Source organism: Neofelis nebulosa, chromosome 17 (assembly GCF_028018385.1).
Source record: "Neofelis nebulosa isolate mNeoNeb1 chromosome 17, mNeoNeb1.pri, whole genome shotgun sequence".
Lineage (NCBI taxonomy): Eukaryota > Metazoa > Chordata > Mammalia > Carnivora > Felidae > Neofelis > Neofelis nebulosa.
The window spans coordinates 17,207,499-17,223,699 of NC_080798.1; the positions used below are offsets into that span (position 1 = coordinate 17,207,499).

The 16,201-nt window shown below is 36.6% G+C and overlaps 1 protein-coding gene and 1 pseudogene across 17 annotated transcripts in view; one reads left to right on the forward strand and one right to left on the reverse strand.

Moving 5' to 3' along the window:
- Window positions 1-16,201, forward strand: part of ZNF568 (zinc finger protein 568) — a 166,859-nt gene that overhangs the window by 83,469 nt on the left and 67,189 nt on the right. For 13 of the 17 annotated variants that reach the window (XM_058709362.1, XM_058709361.1, XM_058709354.1 and 10 more), the window contains one exon: window positions 295-353. The exons of 1 other annotated variant lie outside the window; for it this stretch is intronic. In XM_058709362.1, coding sequence (XP_058565345.1) covers window positions 339-353 — 15 coding nt within the window. In that variant the 5' untranslated portion in view covers window positions 295-338. Of the gene's footprint in view, window positions 1-294; window positions 354-7,695; window positions 7,950-16,201 lie in introns of those variants that run through there. 3 more of the 17 variants (XM_058709365.1, XM_058709366.1, XM_058709367.1) reach the window with 3 other exon arrangements.
- Window positions 12,695-13,945, reverse strand: LOC131500332 (14-3-3 protein theta-like; annotated as a pseudogene).

Genomic DNA, 16,201 nt, shown 5'->3' on the forward strand with positions numbered 1-16,201 from the left:
CTTGAAATAAATTTCCTAGTAAGAATAAAATAACAGGTTCCTAGGGAAAAACTATATTGTCAATAAATTCATTGGGCACCCTGTACTTAGCCTTTCATAAATTCCCATTGGACCCTGTATGATTACATTAGTCTTTCATGTACATTTCAGCATCTCTATAGCCTAGTGGTCACTAACATTTCTCAGTGCTTTGAGGATCATTATAGATGATATTATAGCCACCTGGTACTGAAGATTTCTATAGTCCTTTGTCTGGAGCTCTGAAGTAAATTTGCTTTATTTCTCTTCCCTCAGCTTGGCATTCTCAGGACTCTGACCTTTTGGAGGAAGAAGACGATATGACCAGGTCTCTTGTACGTTTTAAGCATTTATTTGTTTCCTGTATTATTTTACAATGCAGTAGTAGTGGGTTACCTTAACATACCAGTATATTGGAAAAAAACTAAATTGATGAAAATTAAGGTGAGGAAAAATACAGATGGAAGATCAGAACCAGGTAAAATTTGGGATATGGCTATACAGAAACAGGCCCATACAAAGTTATTAAAGTTGAGTTCAATTTGAATATGAGTGGGAGAAACAAAAGCAAACTGTGACACAAAGTTTATTCCATAATTTGCACTGTTTATTAGGAAAAAGCTATTAAGGAAGGAAGGAAAGAGAAAGCTTTTCATTGGCACCATCATTCTTATACTTTTAAGCTTAGATTTTTTCAAAGTCTGTCCTGGCCAAAGATTAAAAACTAAAATTATCTGGAAGAGTAAATAGAACACATCTTTAAAATGATCCTACATATATATTTTCTTCAGTTGAGATTATTACAAATTGAGCTAAAACATACTAACATTCTATGGAAAAATCTTCTAGTTCTCTTATCTATAGCTTTCCACATTTTTTTTTTTATTATTGACTCAGAGGATGCAGTATTCTTTGTCTTCTTGCAAAATGACTTGTTCTCCTTTGCTCTTAATTCTTTTTGTTTCCAATTCTAGAATCCCTGACACCTCTGTGGTTTAAATATTATCCACTTCGCTACCTCTTTTTCTCAGCTTATACTTTCCATCCTGAGACACACAAACACACTTCTTTTGGATGTGTGATCATGTGGTTCATGCAGTTATTTCTCCTGTTGGCAGAGTGCTTCCCTAGGCCTGTGGAGACTTAGGTTCAAATCTTGGCCCAGCAACTTACTAAGTGCATATTATGGGCAGGTTTCTTAATCTCTTTGGCTTTAATTGTTTATAAATGGGAATTATAATAATACTTATCCCATAGGAATATTGAGAGGGTTCAATGCATATAGTAAGTGCTCCATAAATGATAAGTATTGTTAATAATTGTTAGCTGTAGAAGTCCTTCCCACCTGAAAAGGCCTTGGGATATGTTGGCTGTATTCATTGATTGCCTTTTTAGTTTGACATATGAAACCAATGAGATAAAAGAGAATATGCCTGGTTTGGGTTCATACAATTAATCCTTCTCTTTGGTAAAACCCTTAAACACTGTAATAAGGCAAACAGCTTATTTTTGCCTTTATAAAAGGGAACAGCTTTTGTAATGCCGCATAAATATACTAACAATTCTTAAAAACCAATAATTAAGAAAACAGAAAATATCATGAAGAACATAAAGAGGCAGTTGGAAGAAATGAAGGTAGCCAGTAAATATTTTAAAATATTAATGTCAAAAAGAAAAAGACTGTTCAGATTTGCAGTTACATTTTTTAGGCGTATTTTGAAGTGGTGGGTAATGACCATCTTTTATAAGAAGATTCCAAATAATTAGTTCACACATTCATTTTGTCTATGTAGTAGAAATCTGGAGATCAAGCAGTTGTGGTCTGCAAGTGGGATACTCGTAGCTATCAAAAAATTCATAATAGCTCTTGTCAGATATGAAAGCCAAATGTTTTGGACTATCAAATAGAAATATACTGCCTCTGTTCCTGGGCTTGCAGTCCCAAATTCATTCTACAATACGGATATAAATCTAGTCCATGGCAATTTTTATTTATGTGTGAATAGACTACAGCTAGAAAAGCAGCTAGAAAAATTTTTCTATGACAATAATAGCTTTATTATGTGCCAGGTGTATTATGCTATAGACTTTACATAGCTTATTTCATGTAATCATTATCAGAAGCTTGTAAAGTAGATATTATTATTTTAGTTTTTACCAAGGAAGGAAGTAAAGCACAAAGGTTAAGAAGTTGGCATAACTTCATGTATGACGTGTATATTAAAGCCAGAATTCAAACCATACAACCTGACTCTAGGACCACACCATGATACTGTACAGATTGAAGCCCACTCATGAATGAAGGAATGCAATTGACTGTTGATATTATTTGTTCATTTTATATTAGTCTTTTTTCTACTTGATTTTAGGGAATTTTAAGAATGCCTGTTTTAGCATTAAGATTTATATAGATACCTTTGGCTAATCTATCACTTTTATGTTGTTTTGTATCTTTTGTTGTATAGACACTTTAAATTTGGATAGTTGCATTTAGCATATTATAAATATGGGCCATATACAATAAGAATTCAGTCAATATACAGCATCAGTATTTAATAGTCCTTTCTTTCATGAATTGCCAATGTTGGTCTTTTCTAAGATAGCTTTTTTTTTTTTTTTTAAGTTTATTTATTTTGAGAGACAGTGCATGCAAGCAGGGGAGGGGCAGAGAGAGAAAGAGGGAGAGAGAGAATTCCAAGCAGGCTCTGTGGTGTCAGCACAGAGCCCAACATGGGGCTCAATCCCATGAACTGTAAGATCATGACCTGAAATGAAATCAAGAGTTGGATGCTCAACCAACTGAGCCACCTAAGCACCCCATTCTAAGAAAGCTTTCATAATGTTAGGTTATAGAGATAGTCTGTTTTCAAAAGAGAACAGACCATTTTTGCATGTAGACCAGTTGTTCCAACACCATTGTTAAATAGATATTTCCTTTGTGATGCCACCTTTATCGTGTACATGCTTAATTGTTTCTAGGCTCTTTATTCTCTTTCTTTATTCTATTTGTCTACATCTATACCAGTACTATACTTCTGTGTGTGGGTGTGTTTACATTGTTTTAACTACCATAATTTAAAAATAAGCCTGTTACATAGGCAAGGATTTCCCCATCTCCCACCACACACCACACATGTGTTGTTCATAGTCTTTTAGAAATTTCTTAGCTACTTTGGAACCCCTGTGGTTCCACTTGAATTTTATTTATTTTTTATTTTTTTAAGTTTTTTTTTAATGTTTTATTTATTTTTGAAAGAGAGAGAAAGCAAGTGGGGGACAAACAGAGACGGGACAGAGGACCAGAAGCAGGCTCCATGCTGACAGCACAGAGCCCAATCCGCGGCTCAAACCCATAAACCCCCATGCTACCACATTTATTTACTATAATTCTATATGCCTAGTCATGTAAAAAGAGAAAAAAAATGTGAGATACAAATTGGGAAGGTGTGTGCAAAATTATGATATCTGGATGATACAGTTATGGACGTGGGCAGCTGAAGAGAAATAATAGAACTCAATCTCATATGGACACAAAATTAATTTATATAAAACCAATAGCATTCTATATATAAATCACAACCAACTCAAAAATAAAATGGAAGAGGCCACGTAGGTGGCTCAATCAGTTAAGCATCTGACTTGGTTTCAGCTCAGGTCATGATCTCACAGTTTGTGAGTCTGAGCTCTGCATCAGGCTGTATGCTGACAGCCTGGATCCTGCTTGGGATTCTCTCTCTCTCTCTCTCTCTCAATAAATAAAATAAATAAACTAAAAATAAATAAAATGAAAGATAGTAAAAGTAGAAAAAAAAACGTAAGGAAAAAATATGGGAGAAAAAAACTTAAAATATTAATGTGGCCTAAAAGAGGATTTCAATACATTTTTAAAGCATATGTTTTGGATAAGATCCATCAGTATTAAACCAATTTAATTTTAAATTAATCTTTAGACTTAGTAAAGATTCTAAATATTTTTCTTAGAATAAGGCAAGTCTATTCAAACTGAATCTAGAATATATTTGAAAAGTAAGGATATAAAATAGCCAAGAAGAAATATGAAAAAATGTTGTGTGTCATGCTCTAAGTTCTTAACGGAATATTTAATATTTGTGTAATCTTTTTTAAGTTTTTTTTTTTAACATTTATTTATTTTTGAGATACAGAAAGAGGCAGAGCATGAGCAGGGGAGGGGCAGAGAGAGACAGGGAGACACAGAATCCGAAGCAGGCTCCAGGCTCTGAGCTGTCAGCACAGAGCCCGATGCGGGGCTTGAACCCACAAACTGCGAGATCGTGACCTGAGTTGAAGTCAGATGCTTAACCAACTGAGCCACCCAGGCGCCCTGTTCTGTAATCTTTTTAAAGTTTATTTATTGGGGCACCTGGATGGCTCAGTTGGTTGGGCGTTAAAACAATAACCATTAAAAAAATATAACTAATCAATTAATTAAAGTTTATTTACTTTGAGAGAGAGAGAGAGAGAGAGTGAGCACGAGGTGGGGAGAGCAGAGAGAGAGGGAGAGAAAGAGAATCCCAAGAAGTATCCATGCTGTCAGTGCATAGCCCAACTTGGGACTTGAACTCACAAACCACGAGATCATGACCTGAGCCAAAATCAAGAGTCGCACGCTTGACTGACTGAGCCACCCAGGTATCCCTAATATTTGTGTAACTTTAGGAAAAAATAATTTTTTAGAAAAAGTTGCCAGCATCATATATACTACAGAAGTGACATGCAATTGCCTTTATGCCTTTATTGTAAACTTTGTCATTTTTTAAAGATTTGTCCAGGGCGCCTGGGTGGCTCAGTCAGTTAAGCGTCCGACTTCAGCTCAGGTCACGATCTCACGGTCTGGTCCGTGAGTTCGAGCCCCGCGTCGGGCTCTGGAAGAGCCTGGAGCCTGCTTCCGATTCTGTGTCTCCCTCTCTCTCTGCCCCTCCCCCATTCATGCTCTGTCTCTCTCTGTCTCAAAAATAAATAAACATTAAAAAAAAAAAAACTTTAAAAAGATTTGTCCTATTAAGTATCTTAAAAATGGAGAGGAAAGTGCTATGGTACCAGCAAGAACTTTGGAGATGTTAAATCTTGTTCCCAGGGCTATGGGGATACCCATCTTTTTTTTTTTTTTTTTTTTTTTTTTTTTTTGACAGGAAAAGGAATAAAACTTAATGACACAAACTTTGTGGGATTTTTTTGTTTGTTTTGTTTTGTTTTTTGAGGGAGAGAGAGTCTGAGAGAGAGTCAGGGAGGGGCAGAGGGACAGGAACAGAGAATCCTAAGCAGGCTCCACACTGGGCTCTATCTCACTGCTGTGAGATCATGACCTGAGCCGAAATCAAGAGTCAGACGCTTAACCAGACTAAACCACCCAGGTGTCCCATGACACAAACTTTGAATTTATGTTTTTTAAGGTTCAATCTCTTTGTTCCTTGCTACTAATATGGCATTTTTAACATATATATGTAGAGAGAGTTAACATCTTAGGAAAGTAGACTATTTTAAAGCACTGACTCATCTTTTTATACAGTCAGAAATTAACCCATATTTATTTCAAGGTCTTTTGTTACTTGTTTTATATGTTTTGTCAGGAGTGTGATCTTCATTTGTTTTTTTTCCTCTGTGAGATTTATGCTCATTTACTAGATTTAGTGGAAAAGATGTTTTGATGCTAATTTATTAGAACTCATGACAAATGCATTTTCTCTTTTGTTGTTTTTTCTTATCTTTGTTATACTTTATATTCCTTAGGGATTATATATTCCTAAAACATTTATTGAATGATTACTGGGTCCCATGCTTAGTTCTGAGTGCTTCTCATTTTTTGTCTCCTTTAGTTCTTACGTCAGCCTGTTGAGGAAAATGACACTTTACAGATGAGGCAACTGAGACTCAAATTTGGCTATTGTTGAGGTCACACAATTAGTAAATTTTGAAGCCAGTAAATTTTGATGTCAGACTCTACAGCCTCACTGTTAACCAGGAAAAATGTCTAAATCGAGCTCTACTTTGAGCGCCTAGTACTTTGAAAATTTTTTCCAGTTAGGTATGTGTTAATTAGATATCTATTCTGCTTTTCTGCTTCTGTTATCATGCTTGGCATCTGTAGGTTGACTGTGTGGGTTTGGGGCTCTGCTTTGGGATGCAGGTCAACTGGTCTTGCCAGATCACTAAAGTACATGAACGAAGTCAAGTGAAGAGCTTGCCCCAGGAAACTGCTGCCCTTTCACCTGAATGAATACATGAGGAGCAGACTTGAGGCTACCCAACAGCTCAAGTCGAGGCTGTGAATTGTCTTTTCACTTTCTTGATGATGGCCTTGAAAGCACAAAATTTTTATATTTATCTAATGTCCATTTTTTCCCCCTTTTGTTGCTTATGCTTTTGGTGTCATATCTAAAAATCCATTGCCTAATTCAAGATTACAATTAACACCCATTAACATTGTCATAATATCTCTATTTTTATTTCAGCTCCTTTAATTCTTTTTCATTTGTGCCTTTGGTTTTACTTTGTATCGTGTATACAATACATTGAGTATAGTGTTTAGATTAAATCTTCATTCTCCATCTCCATATTTGTCATCATCTTACAAAATTGAGTATAGTTTTTAGATTAGATCCATTCTCCATCCTCCATATTTGTCATCCTCTTTCAACATTTTCATCTCTTTGTTATTTTACTTTGCATCCTAGGAGAGCTTCTTAGTTCTCATGTCCATGGTCACATTGACAGCTCTGTCCTTTATACCCTCCAATATCTATTAAAAAATATTTTTCATCCCCTGGGTATTTTAATTCTGTAGTTGAATCTCTGTTATGTTGGCATTCCTTGATCTTGGAATTTCCTTTTTCATCTCATCCCTGTTTTACGTTTCAGCCAGATCTCTCCTTCAGCATAGAGCTTCCATCCTCTCTCCAAACACACCTCCATGTATTCACCAACCTGGAAGCTCCTACACCTATGTTTTCTTCTAAAAATTGTATAGTTTTAACTCTTAGCTTTAGGTCTTTGATTCACTTGGAGTTAATTTTTGTACCTGGTATGAGGTAGGGATTCAACTTCACTGTTTTGCATTTAGATAATCTGGTTGCTCCAGCACACGTGTTGAAAAGACTATTCTTTTCCCCAGTGAATTGTCTTGGCACCTTTGCCTAAAATCACTAAAATGTGAGGGTTCATTTCTGAAATCTCTGCTTTATTCACATTGATCTCATATGTCTATACTTATGCTAGTACCGTAACTGTCTTGATTATTGTAGCTTTGTATTATGTTTGAAATTGGGAAGTGTTGAGTCCTCCAGGTTTTTTTTTTTTTTTCTTTTTCATGATTGTTTTGACTGTTCTGTGTCCCTTGCATTTTTATAAGAATTTTATTAGGATCACCTTCGCCATTTCTGTAAAAAAAAAAAGGCAACTGGTATTTTGATAGGTACTCCATTGAATTTGTAGATCAGTTTGAGGTGTATTGTCATCTAATATTGTTTTACAATCCGTGCACATGGGGTGTTTTTCTTTTTTTTAGGTCTTTAAAATGTCTTTCAATAATATTTTATAATTTTCAGAATGTAAGTTTGACAAGTATTTGTAAAATTTGTCCTTAAGTATTTATTCTTTTTGATGCTATTGTAAATGGGATTGTTTTCTTAATTTTATTTTTTGTTTATTTATTATTTTGAGACAAAGGGAGAGAGTGCAAGCACATGAGCAGTGGAGGGGCAGAGAGAGAGAGAGAGAGGGAAAGAGAGGGAGAGAGGGAGAATCCCAAGCAGGCTCCCCACTGTCAGCATGAATTCCAGTACGGGACTCGAAATGACAAAGCATGAAATCACAACCTGAGCTGAGATCAAGAGTCAGACGCTTAATTGACTGGACCACTCAGATGCCCCTTTATTTCATTTTTGGATGTTCTCTACAAGTGTCTAGAAATACAGGTGAGGTTTTTGTGTTGATCCTATATCCTGCAAACTTGCTGAGGTTGTTTATTAGTTCTAATAGAATTGTAGTGGATTCCTTAGATTTGCTATATACAAAATTATGCCATGTGAAAATAGTTTTATTTTTTCCTGTCTAATCTGGATGCCTTTTATTTCATTTTCTTGCCTGATTACTCTGTCTAAAACATTCATCACAGGGGCGCCTGGGTGGCTCAGTCGGTTAAGCGTCCGACTTCGGCTCAGGTCATGATTTCACGGTTCGTGAGTTTAAGCCCTGCGTCGGGCTCTGTGCTGACAGCTCAGAGCCTGGAGCCTGTTTCAGATTCTGTGTCTCCCTCTCTCTCTCTGACCCTCCCCCATTCATGCTCTGTCTCTCTCTGTCTCAAAAATAAATAGACGTTAAAAAAAAAAAATTTAAAAAAAAAATAAATAAAACATTCATCACAATGTTGAATAAAAGTGTACATCTTGTCTTGCTCCTGACCTTAACAGGAAAGCATTTAGTCTATCACCATTTATTATGTTAACTGTAGATTTTCTGTAGATGCTTTATATAGCATTGAGGAAGTTTCCCTTTTTTGCTAGTTTGTTGAGTGTTTTTATCATGAAAAGATGTTGGAGGTTTGTTTTTTTTTTAATGTTTATTTATTTTTGAGAGAGAGAGCACAAGCAGGGGAGGAGCAGAGAGAGAGAGAGAGAGAGAGAGAGAGAGAGCGACAGAATCTGAAGCAGACTCCTGGCTCTGAACTATCAGCACAGAGCCCAATGCAGGACTCAAACCCACGAACTATGAGATAGTGACCTGAGACGAAGTCCGACGCTCAATGGACTGAGCCACCCTAGTGCCCCCAAATTTTGGGTTTTGTTAAGTGCTTTTTCTGCATCTGTTGAGATGATCATGTGGGTTTTGTTCTTTATTCCGTTGATACCATGTATTTCATTAATTGACTTTCAGGTGTTAAACCAATATTACATTCCTGGAATAAATCCTTCATAATCATTTTTACATATTTTTGTCTGTTTTTTAAAAAAAAATTATGTTTATTTTTGAGAGAGAGAGAGAGAGAGAGCATGAGTAGGAAGGGACAGAGAGAGAGGGAGACAGAGAGTCCGAAGCAGGCTCCAGGCTTTGAGCTGTCAGCACAAAGCCCGATGTAGGGCTCAAACCCACGAGCTGTGAGATCATGACCTGAGCCAAAGTCGGACACTTAACTGACTGAGCCACCCAGTCACCTGTATTTGTTTTTAAAGAGCAGTTTTTGGTTCATAGCAAAGTTGTAAGTATAGAGATTTCCCATATACTCCTTGTCCCCATGCATGCACAGCCTGCATGACAGAATATTATCAATATTCTCCACCAGAATGGTTGGTACATTTATTACAATTTGTGGACCTATATTCCCCAAACCTATAGTTTACATTGGGGTTCACTTTTGATTTTGTGCAGTTGATGGAATTAGACAGGTTTATAATGGCATGTACTCACCATTATAGTATCATACAGAGTATTTTCACTGACTTAAAAATCCTCTGTTTTCTATTCATCGCTCCTCCTCCACCAACTGCTGGCAATCAATGATTTTTTTACTGTCTCCATAGTAGTTTTGCCTGTTTCAGAACATCATATAGTTAGAATCATACAGTATATAGCCTTTTCAGATCAGCTTCCTTCACTTAGTAATATGCATTATAAGGTTCCTCCCTGTCTTTTCATGGCTTGATAGCTCATTTCTTTTTAGTGCTGAATGATATTCCATTATCTGAATATACCACTGTTTATTTATCCATTCACCTACTAAAGGACATTTTGGTTTCTTTTAAGTTTGGTAATTCTGAATAAAGCTGCTATAAACATCTGTGTTCCCGGGGCACCTAGGTGGCTCAGTTGGTTAAGCATCCAACTCTTGATCTTAGCTCAGGTCTGACAGTGTCTACCCTTTTTTTTTTTTATTATTGTTTAATCCATTTACTACTAATGTTAACACTAAAATTGTTGGATCTATGTTTTCTATGTTCGTGTCTTTTTTGTTTCTCCTTTACTGCTTATTTTTTCCCTTAAGTAAATGTTTTCTACTATAAAATTTTAACTTTTTAAATTATTTTTGACTATATTTTTCTCTGTGCTTGTTCTAGGGCCTATCATATACATTTTAACTTGCAAGAATGTTCTTCAAGTTTATGCTAAATTCCAGTAAGATATAGAGACATTACTCTAGCTCTATTCTCTCTTCTGTTTTTTGGACTATTATTGTTACGTGTATTACATCCATGTTACAAACCCAATGCATTTCATATTATATCTTTTTTTTAATGTTTATTTATTTTAAGAGAAAGAGAGTGAACAGGGTAGGGGCAGAGAGAGAGAGAATCCCAAGTCCACGCTGTCATGCTGTCAGCACAGAGCCTGACACAGAACTCGATACCATGAACTGTGAGATCATGACCTGAGCTGAAATCAAGAGTTGGATCCCACCCAGGTGTCCCATTCTAGTTTTCATCATTTGTTCATATGGGTTGGAGTTCCCAACGGGTGTCATTTGCCTTACTCCAGTATAACTTTGCTTTCAAGATTTTGTCTCTGGCCTTCAGCATTTTTGCTATGATTTATCTGGATGTGTGTGTGTATGTGTATGTTTTTACTTGGAGCTCATTTAGTTTCTTGGATTCATAGATTATTTTTCATCAAATTTGGATAGTGTTCAGCTATTTCTTGGCATGTTGTTTAATACCTTTATCTTTTTCTTGTCCTTTTAGTACTTTTACCATGTGTATATTGGTATACTTGATGTATATATTTGATAGTGTACTTGATGTCCCACATTTCTCTGAGGTTCTGTTTATTTTTCTTCTTACTTTCTCCTGTTTGGTCCTCAGATTGTGTAATCTTGTTTTAGTCTACAAGTTCGCTAATTCTTCATTTTGCCAATTCAGATCTTCTAAGCTTGTCTAGTGAATTTCTCACTTAGGTTATTGTACTTTTTAATTTCAGAATTTGGCTCCTTTTATAACTCTGTCTCTTTATTCATCTGTTTCTGATGAGACATTCTCACTGTACTATCCTTTTTTTTTTTTTAAGTTTTTGTTTTAATCACCTGGTGCTCATCATGACAAGTGCACTCCTTAATTCCCATCACCCATTTTACCCATCCTCTACCTACCTTCCCTCTGGTAACCATCAGTTTGTTCTCTATAGTTAAGAGTCTATTTCTTGGTTTGCACTCTCTCTCTTTGTTTTTTCTCTTTGCTCATTTTATTCCTTAAATTCCACATATGACTGAGATCATATGGTATTTGTCTTTCTCTGACTGAATTATCTCACTTAGCATTATACTTTCTAGACCATCCATGCTATGGCAAGATTTCATTCTTTTTTATAACTGAATTACATTCCAGCATATATATATACATATGCATATATATATATACACACATGTATATATGCATGCGTATGTGTGTGTGTATACATGCTGCCATGTCTTGGCTATCATAAACAATGCTGCAATAAACATAGGGGTGCATGTATCTCTTTGTTTTTTGTTTTGTTTGTTTGTTTGTTTATTTTTAAGTAGGCTTCACACCCAGTGCAGAGACCAGTGCGGGGCTGAAACTCATGACCCTGAGATCAAGACCTGAGTTGAGATCAAGACTCAAATGCTTAACTGACTAAGCCACTCAGGTGCCCCAGAGGTGCATGTATTCCTTTGAATTAGTATTTTTGTGTTCTTTGGGTAAATACCCAATTGTGCAATTGCTGGATTGTAGGACAGTTTGGTTTTTAACTTTTTGAGGAACTTCTATACTGTTTTCCAGAGTGGCCACACCAGTTTGCATTCCCACTAATAGTGTAAGAGGGTTCTCCTATCTCTACATCCTCACCAACACCAGTGGTTTCTTGTGTTGTTGATTTTAGCCATTTTGACAAGTGTGTGGTGATCTTTCTTTGTAGTCTTTTTATTGTAGTCTCTTGCCCATTTTTTAATTGGATTATTTGGTTTTGGGGTATTGAGTTTTATGTTTTTTATATATTTTATATACTAACCCTTTAACAGATATGTCATTTGCAAATATATTTTCACATTCCATGGGTTGCCTTTTAGTTCCGTTGATAGTTTCCTTTGCTGTACAGAAGCTTTTTATGTGGCTGTAGTCCCAATACTTTTATTTTTACTTTTTTTTTTGGAGGTGTAGGTGAATTTTTCTTGGGCAGTTGTCAACTTAAACAGCAACAAATGAAAATTGAAGGAAACTTCTTGTTGTCACAGCTAGACAAGTCCTCCATCATATATGATAAGGGAGGCATTTCAGTTTGTGACCCCGAGCACAGAAATGCCAAATACTAATCTAATACTAATACTTCTGGATTGTCTAATCTAATACTTCTGGATTCCTACCAAAAACAAGTACATTAAGAGCGTGGAAAAGTTGCTTACTGAAAGGAAACCCCTGAAGGAGAGTAAGGGAGGGAAAGTAGAAATTAAGAAGTTATGTAGAACACTTTTAAAATGTAATGAACTACATTTTCTTTTTTTTTTTTTTTTAAAGTATATTTCTTTTGAGAGAGACAGAGACAGTAAGAGTGGGAGAGGAGCAGAGAGAGGGAGAAAAAGAACCTCAGGCAGGCTCTGCACTGTCAGTTCAGAGCCTGATGTAGGGCTCAAATTCACGATCCATGAGATCATTACCTGGGTGGAAACCAAGAATCAGATGCTTAACTGACTGAGCCACCCAGGTGCCCAAGCATCTTCATATCTTCATAGTAATATAAAACACAGTCACTAGCAGAACTGGTTCAGATTACTTAAAACCAAATACATTTTTAGTCCTCTACATAAGTGTTTGAATGTTATCAATGTTTATATTAAATGAACCTATTAATACTTTTCTACAGCAGTAACTGCACAGCAAGTACACCAAGACAAACACAATCAAGGAATGGAGTTTTCCCAAAGCTGCAGTGTGAAAAGACGATAAACAGTTGATTCCATACACATGAATGGGTTTCTTTGCTGTAGGAAATCCAAATAGAATAAGGAATGGAGATGAGTAAAAAGGTTTCTTGTAGGGAAGAAGGATGACACCTTATATGCTTTTAGTTTTCTGCCCCTTCTGCCATATCACATTCTTCTACTACACTGTCTGATGTCCTTAAGGTTAGGTTGTCTCTATTAACATGCCTCAACTGCATGATGAGGGTGTTGTCTCTGTATGAATCTTCATTCAGTGTATCAAGTTCTGCAGTGTCCTCAAGCAGTTTTAGCCAGTGTGCAGGAAAGGTCTGGGTTAGTAAATATCTCATAGTAAAATACAGAAAAGTTAAGAGCCAGCCCGAGGTGGATTGGGTATAGGCTGCATCTCTTTCTTGCTTATATCAAAAGCCTCTTGGTAAGCTCCTTGGGAATTATCGATCATTTGTTTTCAATAAACACCATATGCAACTTCAGCAAGGTACCTGAAGTAATCTCCCTTCATTTTCTGATAGAAGACCTTACTTTTTATAATTAGTAGCATAGGCTGTTAAATAGTTATCCAACAATTCTAGCACCATGGTGCAGATGGACCTCAGTTTAGACTCCACTTTCTCCCAGTAGTCCTTAATCAGCTGCAACTTCTTGTCTGAGGTGTCAGTTTTCTGGTCACTGCTCCAGATGACCCTCCACATGGACCTGCAGCCCTGACCATGTTCTCGTAGGACACTGAGAGCAGGTTGTGTTCCTTGTTGCACAGTTCAGCACCCTGCTCAGTCATGGCCTTCATGCAGATGGCTATGTCACTGTAGTGTTTGGCCTGCCCAGCCCAGCTTCACCTTCTGGATGATTTACAACTTCTCCATGGGGGCCAGGAGAGGAGAGTGAGGGCAAGTACCAACAAGATCAACAGGAGGTATGGGGAGGGCCTTCATATCTCCACCACTGGGGCACAAGTCTATTTTTGTTTTTGTTTCCTTTGCCTCAGGGACCTGTAGAGAAAAAAATTGCTACAGCTGATACCAGAGAAATTAGTGCCTGTGCTGTCTTTTAAGATTTTATGTTTTCAGGTCTCCCATTTAGATCTTTAATCCATTCTTTTTTTTTTTTTTTAACGTTTTATTTATTTTTGAGAGAGAGAGAGAGAGAAAGCTAAGGAGGGGCACAGAGAGAGGGAGACACAGAATCTGAAGCGGCTCCAGGATCTGAGCTGTCAGCACAGAGCCTGACGTGGGACTCAAACTCACGAACCGTGAGATCGTGACCTGAGCTGAAGCCAGACACTTAACTGACTGAGCCACCCAGGTGCCCAATCTTTAATCCATTCTGAATTTATTTTTCTACATAATGTAAAAAACTGTTCCACTTTCATTCTTTTGATGTTGCTGTCCGGTTTTCCCAGCACCATTCATTGAGGAGACTATCTTTTTCCCATTGGATATTCTTTCCTGCTTTGTCACCAAGATTAATTGACCATATAAATGTAGGTTTTTTTCTAGATTTTCTATTCCGTTCTATTGACCTATGCCTGTTTTTGTGCCATAGCATATTGTTTTGACTTCTATAGCTTTGTAATATAACTTGAAGGCTGGAATTGTAATACCTCCAGCTTTTCTTCTCTTTTTTCTTTGTTTTTAATTTTTTTTTAATTTTTTAAAGTGTATTCAGTTAGAGAGAGCGTGTGTGCAAGTGGGGGAGGGGCTGAGAGAGAAGGGTAGAGAGAATCCCAAGCAGGCTCCACACCCTCAGCTCAAAGCCTGACGTGGGGCTTGAACCCACAGACCATGAGATCATGACCTGAGCCAAAGTCCGATACTCAACTGAGCCACCCAGGTGCCCATTTGTAAGTTTTTATTTAAGTAATCTCTACACCCAGTGTGGGGCTTGGACCCACGATGCCCCCAAGATCAAGAGTTGCATGCTCTTCTGACTGAGCCAAGTAAGCATCCCTGCTTTTCTTTCTCAAGATTGCTTTTGACTATTCAGGGTCTCCTGTGGTTCCATACAAATTTTAGGATTGTTTGGTCTAGTTATGTGAAAAATGCTGATTGGTAGTTTGATAGGGATTGGATTAAATGTGTACGATGCTTTGGGTAGAATAGACATTTATGTTTTATATTTATTGTTTTTTAGCAATCTCTACACCCAACGTGGGGCTTGAATTCATGACCCCAAGATCAAGAGTCATAAGCTGTTTGGACTGTGCCAGCCAGGTGCCTGGGTAGCATAGACATTTGAACAGTATTTGTTCTTCCTGTCCATTAGCATGGAATGTCTTTGCATTTCTTTTGTCATTTTCATTTTCTTTCATTTGTATTTTATAGTTTTCAGAGTGCAGATCTTTTATCTTTTGGTTAGATTTATTCCTAGTATTTTATTATTTTTTGTGCAATTGTAAATGGGATTGTTTTCTTAATTTATCTTTTTGCTACTTCATTATTGACGTATAGAAATGCAAGATTTCTATAGATTGATTTTGTATCCTGTGGCTTTACTGAATTCATTGATCAGATCTAGCAATTTTTTTGTACAGTCTTTCAGGTTTTCTATATAGTATCACATCATCTGCAAATAGTGCAAATTTTACTTTTTCCATACCGATTTGGATGCCTTTTATTTCCTTTTGTTGTCTGATTGTTGTGGCTTGGACTTCCAGTACCATGTTGAATAAAAGTGGTGAGAGTGGATAACCTTGTCTTGTTCCTAACCTTAGGGGAAATGTTCTCAATTTTTCCCTATTGAGGATGATATTAGCTGTGGATTTTTTGTATATGGACTTTACTATGTTAAGGTATGTTCCCTCTAAACCTACTTTGTTGAAGGTTTGTATCATGAGTGGGTGTTGTACTTTGTCAAGTGTTTTTTCTGCTCTAGTGAAATGATCATATGTTTCTTATCCTTCCTCTTATTGATGTGATGTATGACATTGATTGATTTGAGAATTTTGAACCATGGTTGCATCCCAGGAATAAATCCCACTTGATCATGATAAATTATTTTTTTAATGACGATTTTTGCATCTATGTTCATCAAAGATATTGGCTTGTAGTTCTCAGTTTTTCTGGTGTCTTTATCTGGTTTTGATATCAGGGTCATGCTGGCCTCATAAAATGAATTTGGAAATTTTCCTTTCTCTTCTAGTTTTTAGAATAGTTTGAGAAGAATAGGTATTAATTCTCCTTTAAATGTTTGCTAGAATTCACCTTTGAAGTCATGTGGTCCTGCACTTTTGTTTGTTGGGAGTTTTTTGATTACTGATTCAACTTCATTGATGGTAATTGGTCT